Raw genomic sequence first — 23395 nt, forward strand, 5'->3', positions numbered from 1 at the left:
TAAAAATCCCGAATTTGACATATAAACAAACACAACTTATAATAAAAAAACTCAAATATTCTACAACTATATAGACAAGCTACAATACCATAAATGACGGAGTAGTGTATTAGTACATAATAAATAGTTTAGCATCTAGAAATTAGGCTATATAAATTCTCTAATGTGGATAAAGGCATATTTTGTACATAGGGATGTGGGATATTGAAGAAATAATGCGATATGCGATACGATATAGTGTGTAAAATCTATTTCTTTCCCCAACTGATATCTTTCACTTAAAGCATAACCGACTGTGTGTACATGAAAACTCATCAAGACGGACATTTTGTCACAACAAAATTCGAGTGTGTAACATGACACGAAAAAAAGAACGGCTTGTGCGCACCTTTCGGTGTGTGTGTCAGACAGCGCGAGACTGCAAAGAGTTGTTTATCGCAAGTTATTGCGTTTAATAACTCTTTTTAACGTCAAGCAAGTCATTCGTGTGCCCAGTCTATTCTCTGCTATATGCGTCGATCTAAAACATACACTTTCACAATGTTGAAGTAGCCTATTAAAATCATTCAGATATTGCATACCCTTGCGAAATGTACATTTGCGACATTTTGATAATTTCGATATATTGTGCAGCGCTACACAATACTATACTGCACATGTCCTTATTAGGAGAAAATATATGTTGTTTTAACGAGAAAATTACGTTTTAGTGACATAACTTCTCGTTATCACGAGAAAAAATGTCGTTAAAACGACATATCGCATTACGACATAATTGAGTAGAAAAAAATTATATGTATGTGGCAGCAATGCGTCACCGTAACTTTTATATTATATATTGTAATATATATTATAATATTACAAAAAAAAATTGTGTATGTATGTGTATATACACACACATTTTTTAAATATATATTATATATATACACACACACATTTATTTTAATATTTCATATATAAATATATATGAAATATAAAAATAAATGTGTGTGTGTGTGTGTGTACATATATATATATATATATATATATATATATATATATAACTATAATATACAAATATATTACTATAATATAAAAATATAAAAATAAATTACTATAATATAAAAATATAAAAATAAATGTGTTCATATATACACACACACACGCATCTATTTTTATATTAATTTATTATTTGACTATATTAGTAAAAAAAAAAAGAAGTTAAATATATACATACATACATTCAAGAGCGTGATATTCTTGGTGTAAAATAAGTATAAATCCCTGTTGTAAAATGTCAGGCAATAATTTAGGCAATAATTATGGAGTTTTTTGGGCAGAGTGTCTAAGTGTGATATTTATAATCACAATACTATAAAGACTCTAAAGCTTTGTAAATGATTTGTAAATTGATTATCACAATATAGATTTCTTCTGCCATATGATATATCATTAGTCTAAGTGCAGGCTGTTAGTGGTGGTCTGAAGGAGCTTGTTGCGTTAATATAGAGCTGAACTGATGTGTGTGTGTGTGTGTGTGTGTGTGTGTGGGCTATATATAATATATGAGGGGCTGTAGTTTCTCTGTCCTGTGTTGAAGGACACTGCTGGTCACTGCAGGATCTCCTGAGGTGCGTCCAGCCCGTCTGTGCGTGGATGATGTTGGTTATTAGAAACGTGGTGTGTGTGTGTGTGTGTGTGTGTGCTGTTCCGCCCCAGATATCTCTGCGTATCGCTGTGTTTCAGGCGTGTTCTCGCTCCGTGCCGGGCCCTGGTACGCCTCTGATCTTTTCACATATTCCTGCTCCTGAAATATTCAGTATCAGCGGGAGAGACTGAACGCAGAAGCATTTGCTCTTCATCTCCATTCCTCCTCATCATCTTATCTCTTCTCCTCCAGGAGGTTTGACTGTTTCTCGCCGTTACTATGATTGTAATGATGCGCTATAATTTCAGAAACCCAAAATACATATTTTTCGGTTTCGGACGAAACTGTTGTGGCTTTGACAGAAACGGTGACGTTTAATATCGTGCAACAGTGTGTATATATAATAATCACAAGATATATAATAAACCCAAAATACATATTTTTCCGGTTTCGGACGAAACTGTTGTGGCTTTGACTGAAACGGTGACGTTTAATATCGTGCAACAGCGTGGATATATAATAATCACAAGATTTAAGCTGCATTGATGCTTTTGATATCAACCACAGAAAGACGTCAATAAAACGACTTGTAAACAATGTCACACATTATTATATTTACCAATTTCAATGACTATAAACTATTTTGTTTGGAAAAAAAATAATTTTAACAAATATATGCACTATATTACATATTAATAACCTGTTGTCTTCATTATTTAATGCGCGTTTGAATAAATCTGACACGTTATTACATCCACAATTTAAAATATTTTTATTTTAACAGTGAATTTGAGTAGAAATCATAGTTTTATCATTAAAGAGTTGATGTATGTGCAGTTTTTAAATGTTTAAATGCATTAATAAATTGGCTAAATTAATACTTTAAATTCGGTTTTGTTTAAAAAAAAAAAATCAGCTAATTGCTCAACTTCACTATGTGGATATTGTATCAAAAAGCTTCTAATTTATTTAATTTGGATATATTCCTGTTGCATCCATTATGGATCTATTTTTGCCATCCCATTGGAAGAAAATTACATTAAAATGAATGAAATGCACAATCAAATAAATATCTACACGCTCTCCATTTAAAAACAGTAGATACTGTACAGTTATATTGCGAATATGAGTGACTCGTTCGATCATCTGTTAACCCAGATGAAGCACTTTATGAAAAATAATAACTTTTTCTCCTCCTTTGTACATGGAAGTGTGGGAAATAAGACTCATTTATGGATGAATGCATGTCTGGAAGTGTTTGAATGTGTTTTAATCTGAATATCTGTCCTGTAATAATCTCTGAAAGTCAATATAACTCTTGCACTTCCACTGGATTACAGATGATGATGATGATGATGATGATGATTGTTTTAATGAATTAAACCAATAGCCGTCCCATCCCAAAACCTCTCTCACTAATGTAATTTGTGCCCGTGTCTGTTCTGTAACACAATAGAGAACTGGAGCTAGGTCGTATGACAGGAGATCATCCAGAGACATAAAGCACCTGTGATATTTTAGTATTATTAATGTGCGATTGTAGTTTTTTTAGGTTTAGTTTTTTATCTTCATGCTTCATTTAAGTTTTTATGTGCGTTTTGTTCTATTTGTATTTTAGTAGTAGTAATTGTAGTACCTTGACTGCTTCACCGCTGGCAAAATGTGTTTTCAGTAAAACAGATTTTACAAAATGTTTCGCCTTTCTAGAGGAAATGGAGAAAAAAGGCTGTTTTCTTCCCTTTTGCAAATAGGTAAAAAAAACTTCAATACCCATAAAGCACTGGGCATGTTGCCGTCCAAGGCCACGCCCACCACTGCTATGGATACACTTAGTGTCAAATACAGCCTTTTATATATACAAAACACCTTTAGTAGGAAATACTACTTAGCAAACTTTGTCATAATGGTGTCTAGGGCTGCGCAATATATTGAAAATGTACATATAGCAATATGCATATCGCAAGGGTACGCAATATCGGAATGATTTTAATAGGCTACTTCAACATTGTGAAAGTGTACGTTTTAGGTCGACGCAATAGCAGAGAATAGACTGAGCACACGACTGTGACTTGCTTGACGTTAAAAAAGTTTTTAAACGCTAGGGTTGGGTACCGAAACTCGGTGCCAATATGGTACTTATATAACCGGTATGTACCGGACCGAATCAGAACGCAGATGTCGGTTCCTCATTTCGGTGCCAAAATTCAAACGTGCTTTTGCGCTTTGGCTGGCGCCGAGACAGACGCTCAGCGCTGGTCACATCACAACTCATGACAACTATTCAGTGTTTTCAACCACATCTCATGACAACTATTCAGTGTTTTCAACCACATCTCATGACAACTATTCAGTGTTTTCAACCACATCTCATGACAACTATTCAGTGTTTTCAACCACATCTCATGACAACTATTCAGTGTTTTCAACCACATCTCATGACAACTATTCAGTGTTTTCAACCACATCTCATGACAACTATTCAGTGTTTTCAACCACATCTCATGACAACTATTCAGTGTTTTCAACCACATCATGTTTATTTCAGGTTTCAGACATTTAAATGATCATAAGTAGGCTACTAGCAACAAAACACACACTGATGTCTATGAAAACGGCAATGACAATCCTTTCAGGCGGTTATAATTTGACTAACGTTACGTGTTTTATTCACATCAGATACATGCACATTATATAGTAACTATATAGTTTACTCTATTCTTCTTCCAGTTCACTGGTCACTTACTTTCATGTATTTCGTGAGACGAGAATGAACTCAAGTGTTGTAAATCCGACAGATCCGATTCTGAGGCGCAAACTAACATGGCGCCGCCCATTGCGCTTTATAGATCAACTAACACACATTCACTCACACATTTGAACATCAGATAGTTCGTGACACAGTTAAGAAGTTTGTGAATATTTTGAATAAAAATAAAAAATGAAATAAACCCGATACAGCTGAGCTGTCAGCGCTATTGCGGCCGCTGTGTGTCATGTGAGAAACATGACGCGTCGCCATGGAAACAATAAGGCGATGCGTTCTAAAATATTTAGCCAGAGAATATGATCATATTTCAAAATAAAGCTGAAGCTGGTTTTTAGCAGAGCAAGAATACAGACGACAGCTGTTATTACTGTAACTGTTATTTAGAGTTATATTAGGCTTGTTGTAGTTGGGTTAGGTGGCTTAGTCAATAATAAGTCAATAATAATTTGTAAATAAGTAAATTGTGTTTTGTATTTATTTATATTCATACATTTAAGTATACATTAAACTTTTAATAAATGGTTCAATTTAAATAAAATAAAAAGCCATTTAATGTCATCCACCTCGTTTTGTGGCCTTTTTTTTTATTTTAAGTATCGGTTCAGGCACCGTTTAGGCACCGGTACCGTTTTAAAAGTATCGGTTTGGCACCGGAATCGAAAAAAACCCAAACGATACCCAACCCTATTAAACGCAATAACTTGCGATAAACAACTCTTTGCAGTCTCGCGCTGTCTGACACACACACACACACACCGAAACGTGCGCACAAGCCGTTCTTTTTTCCGTGTCGTGTTACACACTCGAACTGTCAAATACACACACAGTTATGTCAAAATGTCTGTCTTGATGAGTATTCATGTACACACAGTCGGTTATGCTTTAAGTGGAAGATATCAGTTGGGGAAAGAAATAGATTTTACACACTATATCGTATCGCATATCGCATTATTTAACAAGGATATCGCATTTTTCTTCAATATCGCACAACCCTAATGGTGTCTTGTGTTGTTCCCGGGTGCAAGAATTCAGTAAACGTTCAGCGGGAGTTACTGTAGTTATAACTGTATGATTAGGAGCGGCTCTGGTGTGTGTAGTGTTACTCTAGAGCCGTGTGGGATGGGCAGGAGGAGCGTGACCAAGCAAAACAACGCCAGTCCTCCATCACCCTTCCCAGAGACCACAGGACACATCCTCCGACGGGACCGCTTTCCTCCCAAACTCTTCAAGTGATGAGATGATTGGTATCGGGTCACCTGACCTCATCTAAAGGTTCATAAACCATTTTTTGACACAAGAACATTGTTTCTTGTGAACGCTGATGTCTGGTTATGTGAGATGGGAACCTCGTGTGACTTCTAACGGGGTTTTGCCGTCTTTTTGTGTCTGGAAATGCACTTTATGCATGAAGGAGAATGTTTCTCACTTACACCAGCTTCATTTCACATGTTTTACATCTACTACTGTCTATATATATATATATATATATTATTAATAAATAAAATAAAAATAGAAATTGTACTTATCTTATCTTTAGAAACATGTTGTACATATGTACAAAGCTTCATTTCACGTTTTTGCTTTTCTGTTTACTGCGGTCTATATATATATATATATAAAAGAAAAATAGAAATCAAATAAATTAAATGCATGAAAAATAAATAAAACATAAACAAAGCTTAATTTTACATGTTACATCTACTTCTGTCTATATATATATTATTAATACATACAATAAAAATTGAAATTAAATAATACATTAAATAAATAAAAATAAATTGGTTAAATATGTACAAAGCTTCATTTCACATGTTTTTGCTTGTCCACTGTCAATATATATTCTAATAAATAAAATAAAATTAGAAATGAAATGATAAATTAAATACATGAAAAATATTAAATATGTACAAAGCTTCATTTCGCATGTTTTTGCTTTTCCACTGTTAATATATAGTATTAATAAATACAATAAAAATTGAGATTAAATAAATTAAATAAATAAAAAATAAATAAAATATGTACAAAGTTTCATTTTACATGGTTTTATTTTTCCATTGACTACTGTCAATATATATTTTATTAATAAATAAAATAAAAATAGAAATTAAATGATAAATTAAATACAAAAGAAATCTATTAAATATGTACAAAGTTTAATTTCACATGTTTTTGATTTTCCATTTACTACTGTCTTTATATATATATATATATATATATATATATATATATATATATATATATATATATATATAAATATATATATAAATATATATATATATAAATAGAAATTAATTAATTAATTAAATAAATAAAAAATCTATTTAATATGTGCAAAGCTTCATTTCACATGTTTTTGCTTTTCCACTGTTAATATATATTATTAATAAATACAATATCAATATTTTCATGATTTTCATGATGTTATTGTAGTAACAGTTTGAAGATAATGTGGCTGAGCAGGTTAAATTAAATATCTTTCTCTAATAATCTCTTTACGTGTGTATAGTTATTACCTAAATATGATCCATAGCATTGCAAGAATATATATTAGTAAATAAATCATAAATATTAAATAAATAAATTAAATATGTACAATGTGACCAGTATCATGTTAGCATTATTTATATACTGTTGTAGTTTTTATATTTAGAATTTGCATTTATTTTTTATAAATTTCAGATTTTGTTTTAATTTCAGTTTGAGTAATATTTTGTGCTTTTATCATTTTATTTAATTTTCAGTTTAAGTTTTAATAGTTTTGGGCAACAGTTTCAGTGTAGTTTTTTGACATTTGTGTATTTCAGTTGTTTTAGGGACTGCAGTCTTGACATGCGTTGTCTGAACGTTTGTTTTGCGTTGTTAGAATGTTTCTAGCCTCCCTGTTCACACCATCTCCTCCTCCTTTCTGCTTTTCTCATCGCTTCTCTTGCGTTTGGTCTCAGTTTTGTCTCTATTTCTGTCGTGTAGCTTGTGTAAGAGGAGTGTGTGTGTGTGTGTTTGAAGATCCCGCTGTCACTCTGAGCTTTATATAGCTCGTCTCATTAGGACAGTCGAATCTCTTTCCGCTGAGGCCGTCCGGCGTCTCTTTCAGGAGGTTTGGCTGCTGGGCTGAACCACAATGTCTCCGTCTTTCACTAACAAAAGATATTATTGAGAAAGAAAAGGCGCAATGAAATGACCGTGATGAATTGCTCATGGGATTCACTGAGTGATGGATGGAAAACACGAGTCCATCAGAAAGATTGATCTTAAATCCATCACCTCTCTCAGTTCTGTGATTTATTGCTCTTGTCTGGCGCCTCCACATCTGAACATCACCGCTGTAGCTTGTGTTTATAATCTAACTTTAGTCAATTTCATGTTGACATTCACTTTTCTACATCTGGTTACGGCTGTATGATTAATTGAAACACATCCAAAATCACGAGATGGCTCATCAAATGCCAAAAGCAGCAGTTTAATGAGTGAAAGGGATGTGAAAGTGCATGTTTAAGGGTGAAGCGCAGCGCTGTGTTCATGGACTCGCCAGCAGCTCATGATCGGCCGCTTTGAGTCATTTGTGGACTTTGGGAAACTTCTTCTCTTCTGTAATGAGTGTCTTATCAACACTAGAGAAGCTTTGAGGCTCTGCTTTTACGTCACAATTACAGTTTGATGGTTTAATGTTTGAAAATGAAGACAGATATGAATATTAGCATTGTAATTTTACATTTGTAATGTGTGAAAAATAATAATAAACAAAATATAATTTACTATATTTTTCTTAAATACCAATTTATTTTAAAGTGAAATATTACAGTAATATATTATTATTATTATTATTAATTATTATACAGTTGAAATGTGAAATAAAATTATTATTATTAGTAGTAGTACTATTATTATTAATTATTTGTATTATATTTTTCTTATTTATTTTGAAGTGGAATGTTACAGTAATATTTCCTGTTGTGTTTTTAGTCATTTTTGTTATTAATTATTATTATTATTATTAATAATAATAATAATAATACAATGATAATAGCTAAAATAATAATAAATTATTATTATGAAAATGTGAAATAAAAATATTATGATTAATTATTATATTTTTCTTAAATACTAATTTATTTTAAAGTGGATTATTATAGTAATATTTCCTGTTGTGTTTTAGTCATTTTGGTTTTTAATTAATAATAATAATAATAATAATAATAATAATAATAATAATAATAATAATAATAATAATAATAATAATAATAATTAAAAATAATAATAATACAAAATTATTATTATGAAAACGTGAAATAAATATATTATGATCATTGTTATTTATTATATTTTTATTAAATACTAATTAATTTTAAAGTGGAATATTACAGTAATTGTTTTGAATTAATTAATTAATTAATTAATAAAAACAATGATACAAAATTATTATTATTATTATTATTATGTACATTTGAAAAAAATATAATATTATTATTATTATTATTATTATTATTATTATTATTAATTCTATTTTTCTTAACTACCAATTTATTTAAAAGTGGAATATTACAGTTGTAATTTCCTGTTGTGTTTTTAGTCATTTTTATTATTATTATTATTATTATTATTATTATTATAGCCCTACAAACCTGGAATGTTTGGTAACGCTTTACAAGTGTTGCATTAGTTAACATTAGCTAACGCATTAACTAACAATAGCAATGCATTTATTAATCTTAATCTTTATCATCATTACATCACAACTGTTCATTATTATTCCACGTTAGCTCGACTTTATGTATTACTAAATGCTGAAATTACAATAACTGATGATAAAAAAAAAACATTTATTAATTTTAGTACAATGTTAACTAACTAATTTTAAGAGTTTAATTTTAACTCTTTACATGGTGGTCAAGTCATTAAAGAATGCACTATATTTTAGTTTGATGGTTTTTATTCAACGGCTTGTATTTTTTTTAGGTGATTTTATGGTATTAAATTACATTTATGCAGTAGTTATAATTAATTTACTACCTGATAATCACTTTGAGCATGGACCCCAAAAAATGTAATTTCCTACTTAAACTCTCATAAATATTAAATGCTTTATGAGAAATGCTATTTTTAATTGTTTGAAATATATATTTTCGAAAACAAAGTTGTGTTCCAAATTTGAGCTTGATATTTCAAAAAATGAGCTTTGAGTAAGATTGTGTTTGGATGCAGTACCAAACGCTTCCACAAGGTGTGTGTGTGTTCATTTGTTTCCCTAAACCGTTCATTAGAGCATGTTCCACCGTTCACACACGTTGTCTTTTCATAGCTCATAGTACACACACTCCACACTAGTGTAAACGAATGACGTTCTTCCTCTGTCAGCCTCACACTGGTTCCAGTAAGGAGCGATCGTCCCGAGCAGTGAATGCTGGGATTTCACCATCAAGGGCGTTTCTATGGGCCGACCGCTGGCTCGATGCCTCGGGGACACGGAAAGAATGGCTTTCCATTCATCTGCTTAATGGAGAAAGTGCTGGATAATTTACATGGGATAAAGAGGGCGGCTGAGGAGTGAAGAGATTTCTTTGGCTAATACAAGAGCTCTGCGGGCATTCATTTCTCTTAACTGACACAACTTTCCCCCTCGATTCTCCATTCCTGCCAGATACACACTTAGACTCTGTTGCGAAATCTAGTGCACTACGTAGGCAGCATGTTAAGACATGGTCATGTGACTTTGTTTTTCGAGATGTCTCTGCTTTAGCCACCTTACGCTAATGAGGATGTACAGCAGACAGACGGTCTCTCATTAAATGAGCTTTTGACACTGATACAAAGTTGCAAACGAAGAGCAAACGTTTTGTGTAGTTATCAAGCGTGACATAAGCCACGTCTATTTATTCGTTATCATCTCTCTCTCTCTCTCTCTCTCTCTGTCCTTCAGCAGTTTCCCGTCTCACTGGGGGCAGAATCTGCAGATCAAGCCTTTTCTGAGTTGACAGCAGTTCTGATTCTATGTATCCCTTTTTTTTTTTTACTCTGTCGCTCTTTTTACTCATTGTGTCCAAATGTAAACTACCTGCAAATGGATGGATGGATAGACAGATGCATAGATGGATGGATTGATAGGTGGATTGATTGATAGATGGATGGATAGAAGGATAAATAGACGGATTGATGAGTGGCTGGGTTGATAGATGGGACGATAGATAGATGGACAGAAAGACAGATGGATGGATGGATAGAACAATGGATAGATAGATAGATAGATAGATAGATAGATAGATGGATGGATGGATGGATGGATGGATGGATGGATGGATGGATGGATGGATGGAACAATGGATAGATGAATGGATGGATAGAACAATGGATAGATGGATGGATAGAACAATGGATAGATGGATGGATGGATAGAACAATGGATAGATGGATGGATGGATAGAAGGGTGGATGGATGGATGGATGGATGCAAGGATAGCTAGACAGACAGATAGACTAAATGATTGATGAATGGACAGAAGGATGGAAGGATAGATGGATTAACGGATGGATGGATTGATGGATGGATAGAATGATGGATGGATAATGGAAGGATAGACAGATGGACGGATAAATAGATAGATATATGGATGAATGGACAGATGGATGGAGCAATAGACAGACTAATAGACAGACAGACGGATGGATTGAACGATAGACAGACAAAACGATTGATGGAAGGATGGCTGGATGGATGGAAGGATAGACAGACGGATGGATGGATGGAACAATAGACAGACAAACGGATGGATGGATGGATGGATGGATGGAAAAATGGAAGGAAAGACGAATGGATGGATGGATGGACGGATGGACGGATGGACGGATGGATGGATGGATGGATGGACGGATGGATGGAACAATAGACAGATGGATGGATGGATGGATGGAACGATAGACAGACAGAATGATTGATGGAAGGATAGATAGACTGAAGGATGGATAGACAGACGGATGGATGGAATGATAGACAAAATGAATTATTGGATGGATGGAACAATAGACAGGCGGATGGGTGGATGGATGGATGGATGGATGGACAGACAGAACGATGGATAGAAGGATAGACAGACCGAACGATGGATGGAAGGATAGACAGACAGAATGATGGATAGAAGGATAGACAGACCGAACGATGGATGGAAGGATAGACAGACAGAATGATGGATAGATGGATAGATAGACTGAAGGATGGATAGACAGACGGATGGATGGAATGATAGACAGAATGAATATTTGTATGGATGGATGGATGGAACAATAGACAGACCGACGGATGGATGGAACAATAGACAGACCGAACGATGGATGGAAGGATAGACAGACAGAATGATTGATGGATGGGTGGATTATGCATTTTTGTAATTTTAATAATTATACATAAAATATTTAATGAGATTCTTCAGTCATAAACTTGTTTAACTGCAGCTAAAGAAAAACAGCTCTACAGAAGTTTATTAATATTTCCGTTTGAATCCTAATTATAGATGTAAACGCAGAACTCATGGAGCTCAGTTCTCATGTGAGCATCATGACCTCTGTGTCTTCATCTGAACTATCAGACAGTGTTGCCATAGCAACATGCCACCGTCTGCCCCGTGGAATTGTGGGAGTAAACCCATGGGCATTCTGGGAGTGTGGCGAGTCTTGATAGAGCTGTGTGAGCGAGGAGATTTATTCAAAACTCACCATTTTTTTAATATGTTTTAAAAAGTGAATTTAAATAAACTGAATACTCCATAGAGTCATAATGACATATGATTCTCAGAAATCAAAACAATGTGAAACTTGACGGTTTTATGAGCAAAATGTATGGACGCATGGAGCGATAGACAGACAGAACGATTGGAGGGATGGATGGATGGATGGTAGGATAGATAGACAGACGGATGGATGGATGGATGGATGGATGAATGGATGGATGGTAGGATAGATAGACAGACGGATGGATGGATGAATGGATGGATGGTAGGATAGATAGACAGACGGATGGATGGATGGATGGATGGATGAATGGATGGATGGTAGGATAGATAGACAGACGGATGGATGGATGAATGGATGGATGGTAGGATAGATAGACAGACGGATGGATGGATGGATGGTAGGATAGATAGACAGACGGATGGATGGATGGATGGATGGATGGTAGGATAGATAGACAGACGGATGGATGGATGGATGGATGGATGAATGGATGGAAGGATGGACAGACAGAATGATTAATGGGTGGATGGACGCATGGAGCGATAGACAGACAGAATGATTGAATGATGGAAGGATGGACAGACAGAACGATTGTGGATGGATGGATGGATAGACAGACGGATGGATGGATGGATGGATGGATGGATGGATGGATGGATGGATGGAAGGATGGACAGACAGAATGCATTTAATCAGCTCATTTCAATGATCATAAAGTCATCATTAAGAGATAAAATGTTGAAAATATGATTTTAAAAGTCCTCATTATTAAATAAAAAAGTCAAAATTATGATTTTAAGTCATAAGAGTGAGATAAAAAGTCGAAAATGTGATATTCTAAGTCATAATAAGATAAAATGTTGAAAATATTATTTTAAAAGTCCTCATTATTAGATAAAAAGTCAAAAATATGACATGCTAAGTCATAATTATAAGATCCAATTTTGAAAATATGATATATATCATGATTTAAATAATATGAAAATATGAGTCCTGCTTGAATCTGTCCAGTCAGTGTGTGTGTGTGTGTGTGTGTTTGTGTGTTTGTGTGTTTCATGGCACAGCTGCTGTTGTGCCAGTCAGGTTACACACACACACACACACACACACACACACACACACACACACACACACACACACACACACACACACACACACACACACAGGTGTCCTCTGTCCATCTGTCTGTGGTAGACGGGGTGTGTGTGTCTGCGGGACGCTAGACGGAGTGTGTGGGTCATTTGCTCTGTGTCTCTCCCAACTGACACACACCAAAACCTTCCCCACAAACCTGCAGACACACTTCAGGAACAGCTATGAAGCTTCACTGCTGCACTTGAGGGTCATTTTGAGGAGTACAAGGTGAAAAATAATGCGTTTACTTTATTACGATTTAATAAGTAAATGTCATGTGACTTCAATACTTTCTCAGTTATTTACCAATAGCAAAATAGCCTTTTTTCTGTATTCTAATGTGACTAATGTGAGTGAATAGTTTTTAGTGAACTATCCCTATCAGACAGACATTGAGCTGTGTTTTAATAATAACCATCACTGTCAGGTGTGAATCAAGCCCGCAGTTTCTCTTGAAGCCGATGGGGAAGTGAGTTAAACTGCAGTTCATGGTCTGGCCACTAGAGACAGACTCCAGAAGGAGCAGAATCTCATCGAGCTCATGTTAAAATGCCCAACTTTACAGCAGAAGAACACATGTTTACAGTCTGGGACAAACTGTGGTTTTGGTCTATACGGCTAATTTTGCCCTTCATGACGACTGTGAGGGGGTGAATTATTTTATAACTCATTCGTTTACATTATATAAAGCCTTAAAGTTCTGCATAATTAAGGGCGTGGCCACTTTGAGTGACAGGTGGATTGCTGTTTGTCTGCTGTCTGTTAGTCGTCACCTCAGCTCCGCCCACGTCCCGCCTCTTTGCCCATTTTCTGTTATCCGGGAGTGACGCGCTGACAAGATGGCGACGGCCAGCTCGACCCTACGTCACGGACACTACGTCCATATTTTTTTACAGTCTATGGTGTGAACGCAGTTCGTTAATCTAAAAATCACTATATCAGGGTTTCCACTGGTCTTTTAAAGATTTAATTAGACCTTCCGCAACTTCCTAAGACCTTAAAAATGTCTTAAATTAGATCAGAAAGTTAACTTAAATTCAAAATCATGGCATTAACGCTGCACTATGTACGTTTTCCGTCCGCTAGAGGTCGCCTGTTCAAAACAAAGGCGTAGTTTGATGATGCCACGTTTGAGCGCAGAATCTCGGGACATGTGGTCTTCAGCTCACAGCCGGTGGGAAAAGAAAGAAATCGAGAAAGAATCGGGACAGGACTCGGGCAGAAATCATGTGGATGTGATTATTAACGTTACTGTAGTGAAGCAGAGCAGGACGAGTGTTGTGGAGCTGAGGAACCACTGGAGCGATTGTTAATGAGATGAACGCAACACACGCCTCGCGAGCAGCGGGACTTTTATTATGCCAAAACACACAAGTTGTGAGAAATCAGGATTAACAAAAATGCGACATGAAATACAATCCAATGTATCCAAACGCCCTTTGGGGTCAGAAAAGAGCCCGGAGAAGGGTTAAGCGTTTATCGGCCGATTCTGATGTTGTGCCGATAATATCACGCATCCCTTACGTTTTCTTAAAAAGGTCTTAAATTTAAGTCCTGCAGAAACCCTGCTATATTCAAATGACAAAATATTCAAGATATTGGTTTACTTTAACATGGTCAGAATTATCGATCGATTTTTTTTTAGTGCCGATACCGATTTTTTTTCATCAGCCTTAGCCGATGAGCGATACGAGCTGACGATTTTCATGAGCCGATATTTGGAGCCGATTCTGCTTTTGCTCCCTCAATTTACAACATAAAAATGACACAATGATCAGGATGATAATTTAAAATTTACAATTTAAAAAAGGAACATTTATTGAACTAAAAAAAATAGTAAAAACAGGTGAGGTAGAACAAGAAAAAAAGAGTTCAGTGGTGAAAATAAATTCTGAAAATAAATATTTTAGCATAAATAAAATAATTACACTATTGCGCACAGTATCAACAAGCAAGCAGCATAATAAAGTGCACACTGACTGTACTATACTTCATTTTAAAACTGTTTACAACCTAGTCATTTAATGGCTACACTCTAAAAAATGCTGGGTTAAAAATAACCCAAGTTGGGTTGAATATGGACTAACCCAGCAATTGGGTTGTTTTGACCCAGCGGTTGGGTTAAATGTTTGCTTAAAACAACCCAATTGATGTGTTAGTCCATTTTCAACCCAACTTGGGTTATTTTTAACCCAGCATTTTTTAGAGTGTAGGTGCACTTCACTTAATCTCTTGTAGAGCAACACCAGCGGTAATTCAGGAGAAAATCTCCCAATGCTCACCGTGAAACTTCAGTCTTTCCACCTTTTACCATCGTGTCAATTCTCAATTGATTTTGATTAATATGCGCGAGGGAGGGAGAGCGAGAGAGTTTGAAGATGGTGAGAGCTGCCCTGTGGACGCCTGTCTGTAAATAATGCAGGGAAAAAAATATCGGCGGACGCAGCGGCCTTGAATCAGCCGATACACGTAAAAATATCGGCAAATATCGGCCGATATATCGGTCTAACACTAGTCAGAATGGTGGGAAAAGTCATTTTTGACATTTCTTTACAAAGTTTTGGCCTCAAAAATACTAAAACTAGAACATCTCGGCTACTTCTTGTTTTCAAAAGTCAATTAAAAAGCATTTAATTTAACAATTTTAAAATGCAATTAAATGTATGGATTCGTTTGAGTGGGCACTTAAACATTTAATTGAATAAAATGTTTGAGAAACCCTGGAAAGGACATTAAATTATGAATATAATCAGGGCTAAAAGGCTGTTTAACATATGCAAGGGACATAATATATACAATTATGTGAGTCTTTCGTTGCTTTGACATGTTGAATAGATTTCAGTCCATCGCAAATCAACTTCGTAACCAAGATTCACTCGGTCCCACTGTTGTGAGGTCTGACCTTTTGACCTTGGATCGATTTTCCCGGTGGCCACTTTTGTTCCTGGCCTTATTGTGCATGCTATTATGAAGTTTTCCATAATGTTGTACAAACACAATGTCTGAACGCATCTAATGCATCTCCTTCAGTGCAGACGTCAGATTCATGGAAGCAGTCTTGTTTTGATTGTTGTAAACTGTGTGTGTGTGTGTGTGTGTGTGTGTGTGTGTGTGTGTGTGTGTGTGTGTGTGTGTGTGTGTGTGTGTGTGTGTGTGTGTGTGTGTGTGTGTGTGTGTGTGTGTGTGTGTGTGTGTGTGTGTGTGTGTGTGTGTGTGTGTGTGTGTGTGTGTGTGTGTGTGTGTGTGTGTGTGTGTGTGTGTGTGTGTGTGTGTGTGTGTGTGGTCTTTCACCTCGTCCTGTGATGTGAACGGAGGCTCAAGGTCTCTTTAGATCAATGTTTAATCCACTACGTGATGCTGGTGATCACGTATCCCTGCGATGACACCTTTCTGACGCACATAATACTTAAATATTGTGCAAAATTAGTCAAAGGATGGTCCTGTGTGTGTGTGTGTGTGTTTATTTCCATGCTTATATACGTCAGTCATGTGCTTTATTTACTACAGGGTTTAGTTTTTGTTTCATATCTGTGTTGGCATGTATAATAAAAATAACGTTTCTAATAAAACTTCACAATTTTTTTCCTAAATTTCCAAAAAGTAAAGCAGCTTTACGTGATTCATGCGGTTTTCTGCCTAAATGATATATAAAAGATAAAGATATTAAGACATAAATATTAGTATTATAAATTCTACAGTTACATTTATTTATTTATAGTAACATTTATATTTTTTATTAAATTTAAGTGATTTTTCAATTATATTTTTATAATCGTAATTTATTATTTGCAAATAGTTTTAATAATAATAATAATAATAAAGATCAGTATTATTGTTATGAATAATTGTATAGTAAAATAAAGTTATTAAGACATAAATATTAGTATTATAATTCTACAGTTACATTTATTTATTTATAGTTACATTTATTTTTTTTATTAAATTTAAGTGATTTTTTCAATTATATTTTTATAATCGTAATTTATTATTTGCTAATAGTTTTAATAGTAATAAATACATTTTTAAATAACTGTATTGTAATCAATAATTATAATATATTTTATTACATGTAGTAATAATAATAGTTCTTTTGATAAATAATAATGGTTATTTAATTATATTTTACAAGTAATCTAATTTGCAAAATAGTTTTAATAATAATTGTATAATATTATTTTATAAATTAAAGTATTTTGATATTTTTTTTATATATTTTACAGTTAATTTCTTATTTGCAAAATAGTTTTAATAAAAATAATAAAGATCAGTATTGTTGTGAATAATTGTATAGTAATAATAAATGATGATAACTGTATGTAATAATAATAATACTTATTTTTATTATATTTCTTGTTGTTTCATAGTTTTATTGATAAATCTGATTAGTTTTTTGTGGATCCGTACACAAGCCTAGTATATCTGGAGCTCTTTTTTTATCTTTTAAATCAAAATTGCAATCTTTACTAGAAAAAAAACACGATTTTCCTCTCAAATCATTCAGCTCTAGTGCATGTCATATGAACAATCACTCAGTAATTGCTCATAACTCAGGCTGATATACATTGAATATGGTTGATGTTGATGTTTATCTCTGATGACAGCTGTTGTGCTTGTCTGTCATCTCTTACTAATAGTTAATTTGTCCTGTAGTCGCGCCATCAGTCATGCGCCTCAGGTTGATTGTGTTTTCTGACCGAAGCAGAACGGATACGTCATTGCTGTAATTGTCAGATGAGAGATGCAGGTTTCCACTGTCCATATGCGTGCATGAGGAAGTTACACACAGAACGCTTAAATGACACAATCATGTGACCCACCTGTTCATACCTCATGAATGATGTTCATGTACAGTTGCATTCATGCGATTTGGAACTGTTTGTTTAATGAAGTTGATATCTAATTGTGTGTGTGTGTGTGTGTGTGTGTGTGTGTTTTCAGGGTGAGGAGGGACCGCCCAGCCTGGAGTACATTCAGGCCCGGGACCTGTTCCCCCAGAAAGAGCTGGTCAAAGAAGACGACGCTCTACAGGTCAGTTTCTCTCGCCAGATCACCAATATCCACCGTCTCACATGCTGAGTTTCGCCTCATGTCCTTCTCTAAATTACTTATTTGTAAAAAAAAAAAAAAAAAAAAAAATTGCTTATTTGTAAAAGGTTTGCTGATTAATAATAATAATAATATAATTGTAAAATAATTATAATTAAATACAATAATAATAATAAAGTTATAATAATGAATTATAAAAATAATTATTAGAGATGAATGATACAACATTTCTGAATTCAGAATGTCATCTGCCCCATACCGATTATTCAGAATATCATCTGCCCATACCGATTATTCAGAATATCATCTGCCCGTACCGATTATTCAGAATATCATCTGCCCCATACCGATTATTCAGAATATCATCTGCCCATACTGATTATTCAGAATGTCATCTGCCCGTACCGATTATTCAGAATATCATCTGACCGTACCGATTATTCACAATGTCATCTGCCCATACCGATTATTCAGAATGTCATCTGCCCATACTGATTATTCAGAATGTCATCTGCCCGTACCGATTATTCAGAATATCATCTGCCCGTACCGATTATTCAGAATATCATCTGCCCGTACCGATTATTCACAATGTCATCTGCCCCATACCGATTATTCAGAGTATCATCTGCCCATACCGATTATTCAGAATATCATCTGCCCGTACCGATTATTCAGAATATCATCTGCCCCATACCGATTATTCAGAATGTCATCTGACCCATACCGATTATTCAGAATGTCATCTGCCCATACTGATTATTCAGAATATCATCTGCCCATACCGATTATTCAGAATATCATCTGCCCCATACCGATTATTCAGAATATCATCTGCCCATACCGATTATTCAGAATATCATCTGCCCGTACCGATTATTCAGAATATCATCTGCCCGTACCGATTATTCAGAATATCATCTGCCCCATACCGATTATTCAGAATATCATCTGCCCCATACCGATTATTCAGAATGTCATCTGCCCATACTGATTATTCAGAATGTCATCTGCCCCATACCGATTATTCAGAATGTCATCTGCCCATACTGATTATTCAGAATGTCATCTGCCCGTACCGATTATTCAGAATATCATCTGCCCGTACCGATTATTCAGAATATCATCTGCCCGTACCGATTATTCACAATGTCATCTGCCCATACCGATTATTCAGAATATCATCTGCCCGTACCGATTATTCAGAATATCATCTGCCCCATACCAATTATTCAGAATGTCATCTCCCCGTACCGATTATTCAGAATGTCATCTGCCCGTACTGATTATTCAGAATGTCATCTGCCCATACTGATTATTCAGAATGTCATCTGCCCGTACCGATTATTCAGAATGTCATCTGCCCGTACCGATTATTCAGAATGTCATCTGCCCGTACTGATTATTCAGAATGTCATCTGCCCGTACTGATTATTCAGAATATCATCTGCCCATACCAATTATTCAGAATATCATCTGCCCATACCGATTATTCAGAATGTCATCTGCCCATACCGATTATTCAGAATGTCATCTGCCCGTACTGATTATTCAGAATGTCATCTGCCCGTACTGATTATTCAGAATGTCATCTGCCCGTACCGATTATTCAGAATGTCATCTGACCGTACCGATTATTCAGAATATCATCTGCCCGTACCGATTATTCACAATGTCATCTCCCCGTACCGATTATTCAGAATGTCATCTCCCCGTACCGATTATTCAGAATGTCATCTGCCCGTACCGATTATTCAGAATATCATCTGCCCGTACTGATTATTCAGAATGTCATCTGCCCGTACTGATTATTCAGAATATCATCTGCCCGTACTGATTATTCAGAATGTCATCTGCCCGTACTGATTATTCAGAATGTCATCTGCCCGTACTGATTATTCAGAATATCATCTGCCCGTACCGATTATTCAGAATGTCATCTGCCCGTACCGATTATTCAGAATGTCATCTGCCCGTACTGATTATTCAGAATGTCATCTGCCCGTACTGATTATTCAGAATATCATCTGCCCATACCAATTATTCAGAATATCATCTGCCCATACCGATTATTCAGAATGTCATCTGCCCATACCGATTATTCAGAATGTCATCTGCCCGTACTGATTATTCAGAATGTCATCTGCCCGTACTGATTATTCAGAATGTCATCTGCCCGTACCGATTATTCAGAATGTCATCTGACCGTACCGATTATTCAGAATATCATCTGCCCGTACCGATTATTCACAATGTCATCTCCCCGTACCGATTATTCAGAATGTCATCTCCCCGTACCGATTATTCAGAATGTCATCTGCCCGTACCGATTATTCAGAATATCATCTGCCCGTACCGATTATTCACAATGTCATCTCCCCTTGCCGATTATACAGAATGTCATCTGTCCGTACCGATTATTCACAATGTCATCTGTCCGTACCGATTATTCACAATGTCATCTGCCCGTACCGATTATTCACAATGTCATCTCCCCGTACCGATTATTCAGAATGTCATCTGCCCGTACCGATTATTCAGAATGTCATCTGACCGTACCGATTATTCAGAATGTCATCTGACCGTACCGATTATTCAGAATGTCATCTGACCGTACCGATTATTCAGAATGTCATATGCCCGTACCGATTATTCACAATGTCATTTCCCCGTACTGATTATTCAGAATATCATCTGTCCGTACCGATTATTCAGAATGTCATCTCCCCGTACCGATTATTCACAATGTCATCTGCCCGTACCGATTATTCAGAATGTCATCTCCCCGTACCGATTATTCAGAATGTCATCTGCCCATACCGATTATTCACAATGTCATCTGCCCGCACCGATTATTCAGAATGTCAACTGCCCATACCGATTATTCACAATGTCATCTCCCCGTACCGATTATTCACAATGTCAACTGCCCATACCGATTATTCACAATGTCATCTCCCCGTACCGATTACTCACAATGTCATCTGCCCATACCGATTATTCACAATGTCATCTGCCCGTACCGATTATTCAGAATGTCATCTGCCCATACCGATTATTCAGAATATCATCTGCCCATACCGATTATTCAGAATGTCATCTGCCCATACCGATTATTCACAATGTCATCTCCCCGTACCGATTATTCAGCATGTCATCTGCCCATACCGATTATTCGCAATGTCATCTGCCCGTACCGATTATTCAGAATGTCATCTGCCCGTACCGATTATTCAGAATGTCATCTGCCCATACCGATTATTCAGAATATCATCTCCCCGTACCGATTATTCCGAATGTCATCTGTCCGTACCGATTATTCACAATGTCATCTCCCCGTACCGATTATTCACAATGTCATCTCCCCGTACCGATTATTCCGAATGTCATCTGCCCGTACCGATTATTCAGAATGTCATCTGCCCGTACTGATTATTCAGAATGTCATCTCCCCGTACCGATTATTCACAATGTCATCTGCCCGTACCGATTATTCAGAATGTCATCTCCCCGTACCGATTATTCAGAATGTCATCTGCCCGTACCGATTATTCAGAATGCCATCTGCCCGTACCGATTATTCACAATGTCATCTGCCCGTACCGATTATTCACAATGTCATCTGCCCGTGCCGATTATTCACAATGTCATCTGCCCGTGCCGATTATTCACAATGTCATCTGCCCGTGCCGATTATTCACAATGTCATCTGCCCGTGCCGATTATTCACAATGTCATCTGCCCGTTCCGATTATTCACAATGTCATCTGCCCATACCGATTATTCACAATGTCATCTGCCCGTACCGATTATTCACAATGTCATCTGCCCGTGCCGATTATTCACAATGTCATCTGCCCGTACCGATTATTCACTATGTCATCTCCCCGTACCGATTATTCACTATGTCATCTCCCCGTACCGATTATTCAGAATGTCATCTGCCCGATTATTCAGAATGTCATCTGCCCGTACCGATTATTCACAATGTCATCTGCCCATACCGATTATTCAGGATATCATCTGCCCGTACCGATTATTCAGAATGTCATCTGCCCGTGCCTATTATTCACAATGTCATCTGCCCATACCGATTATTCAGGATATCATCTGCCCGTACCGATTATTCAGAATGTCATCTGCCCGTACCGATTATTCACTATGTCATCTCCCCGTACCGATTATTCAGAATGTCATCTGCCCGTACCGATTATTCAGAATGTCATCTGCCCGTACCGATTATTCACTATGTCATCTCCCCGTACCGATTATTCAGAATGTCATCTGCCCGATTATTCAGAATGTCATCTGCCCGTACCTATTATTCACAATGTCATCTGCCCATACCGATTATTCAGGATATCATCTGCCCGTACCGATTATTCAGAATGTCATCTGCCCGTACCGATTATTCAGAATATCATCTGCCCATACCGATTATTCAGGATATCATCTGCCCGTACCGATTATTCAGAATATCATCTGCCCATACTGATTATTCAGAATGTCATCTGCCCGTACCGATTATTCAGAATGTCATCTGCCCGTACCGATTATTCAGAATGCCATTCTAATTGCTTTTATCAGTTAATACCGATTATACATTGGTGCATCTCTAATAATTATTATTCATTATAATTAAATATAATAATATTAGTAAGTGGGTCAACACACCTCGGACTACAGAGGAAATGAACTGAGAGGTCTAGAATGGTTGGGGATTGTGGATGGCAGATGTGGAGGCGAAAAGGACGGAGCAATGACACAATACAGCAGGGACAACCAGAGAGGAGAGACAGGCACAAGAGCGGAGAACTTGACATTGACTCTTATTCAATGACTTTGCTCATAATGCAGCACTTAAAGTCCATATGAAGGACTCTTAGTGTATGTTCCTGGTCTTACTGTGATTGATTCATCACTGCACATTATTTTAAGGTTGATGTTTGTCTGTCTGTGTAAAACTCGCTACAGCAGTTTTGGAGAGTTGTGAACGAAACAATCCCTTAGACTTGGGACTGGACTTCTTTTGACCCTAGCAACCACCAACATCCCCCTAGCAACAGCATTGCAACCACCCGCACCACCATAGCATCATGGTG

At 36.0% G+C, this 23395-nt stretch overlaps 1 protein-coding gene across 11 annotated transcripts in view; it reads left to right on the plus strand.

Moving 5' to 3' along the window:
- Window positions 1-23395, plus strand: part of mtmr4 (myotubularin related protein 4) — a 140348-nt gene that overhangs the window by 55215 nt on the left and 61738 nt on the right. For all 11 annotated transcript variants that reach the window (XM_079815430.1, XM_079815435.1, XM_079815433.1 and 8 more), the window contains one exon: window positions 18186-18275. In XM_079815430.1, coding sequence (XP_079671556.1) covers window positions 18186-18275 — 90 coding nt within the window. The remainder of the gene's footprint in view (window positions 1-18185; window positions 18276-23395) is intronic.

This window comes from Gobio gobio (assembly GCF_949357685.1).
Source record: "Gobio gobio genome assembly, chromosome: 4".
In the NCBI taxonomy this organism is placed as follows: domain Eukaryota; kingdom Metazoa; phylum Chordata; class Actinopteri; order Cypriniformes; family Gobionidae; genus Gobio; species Gobio gobio.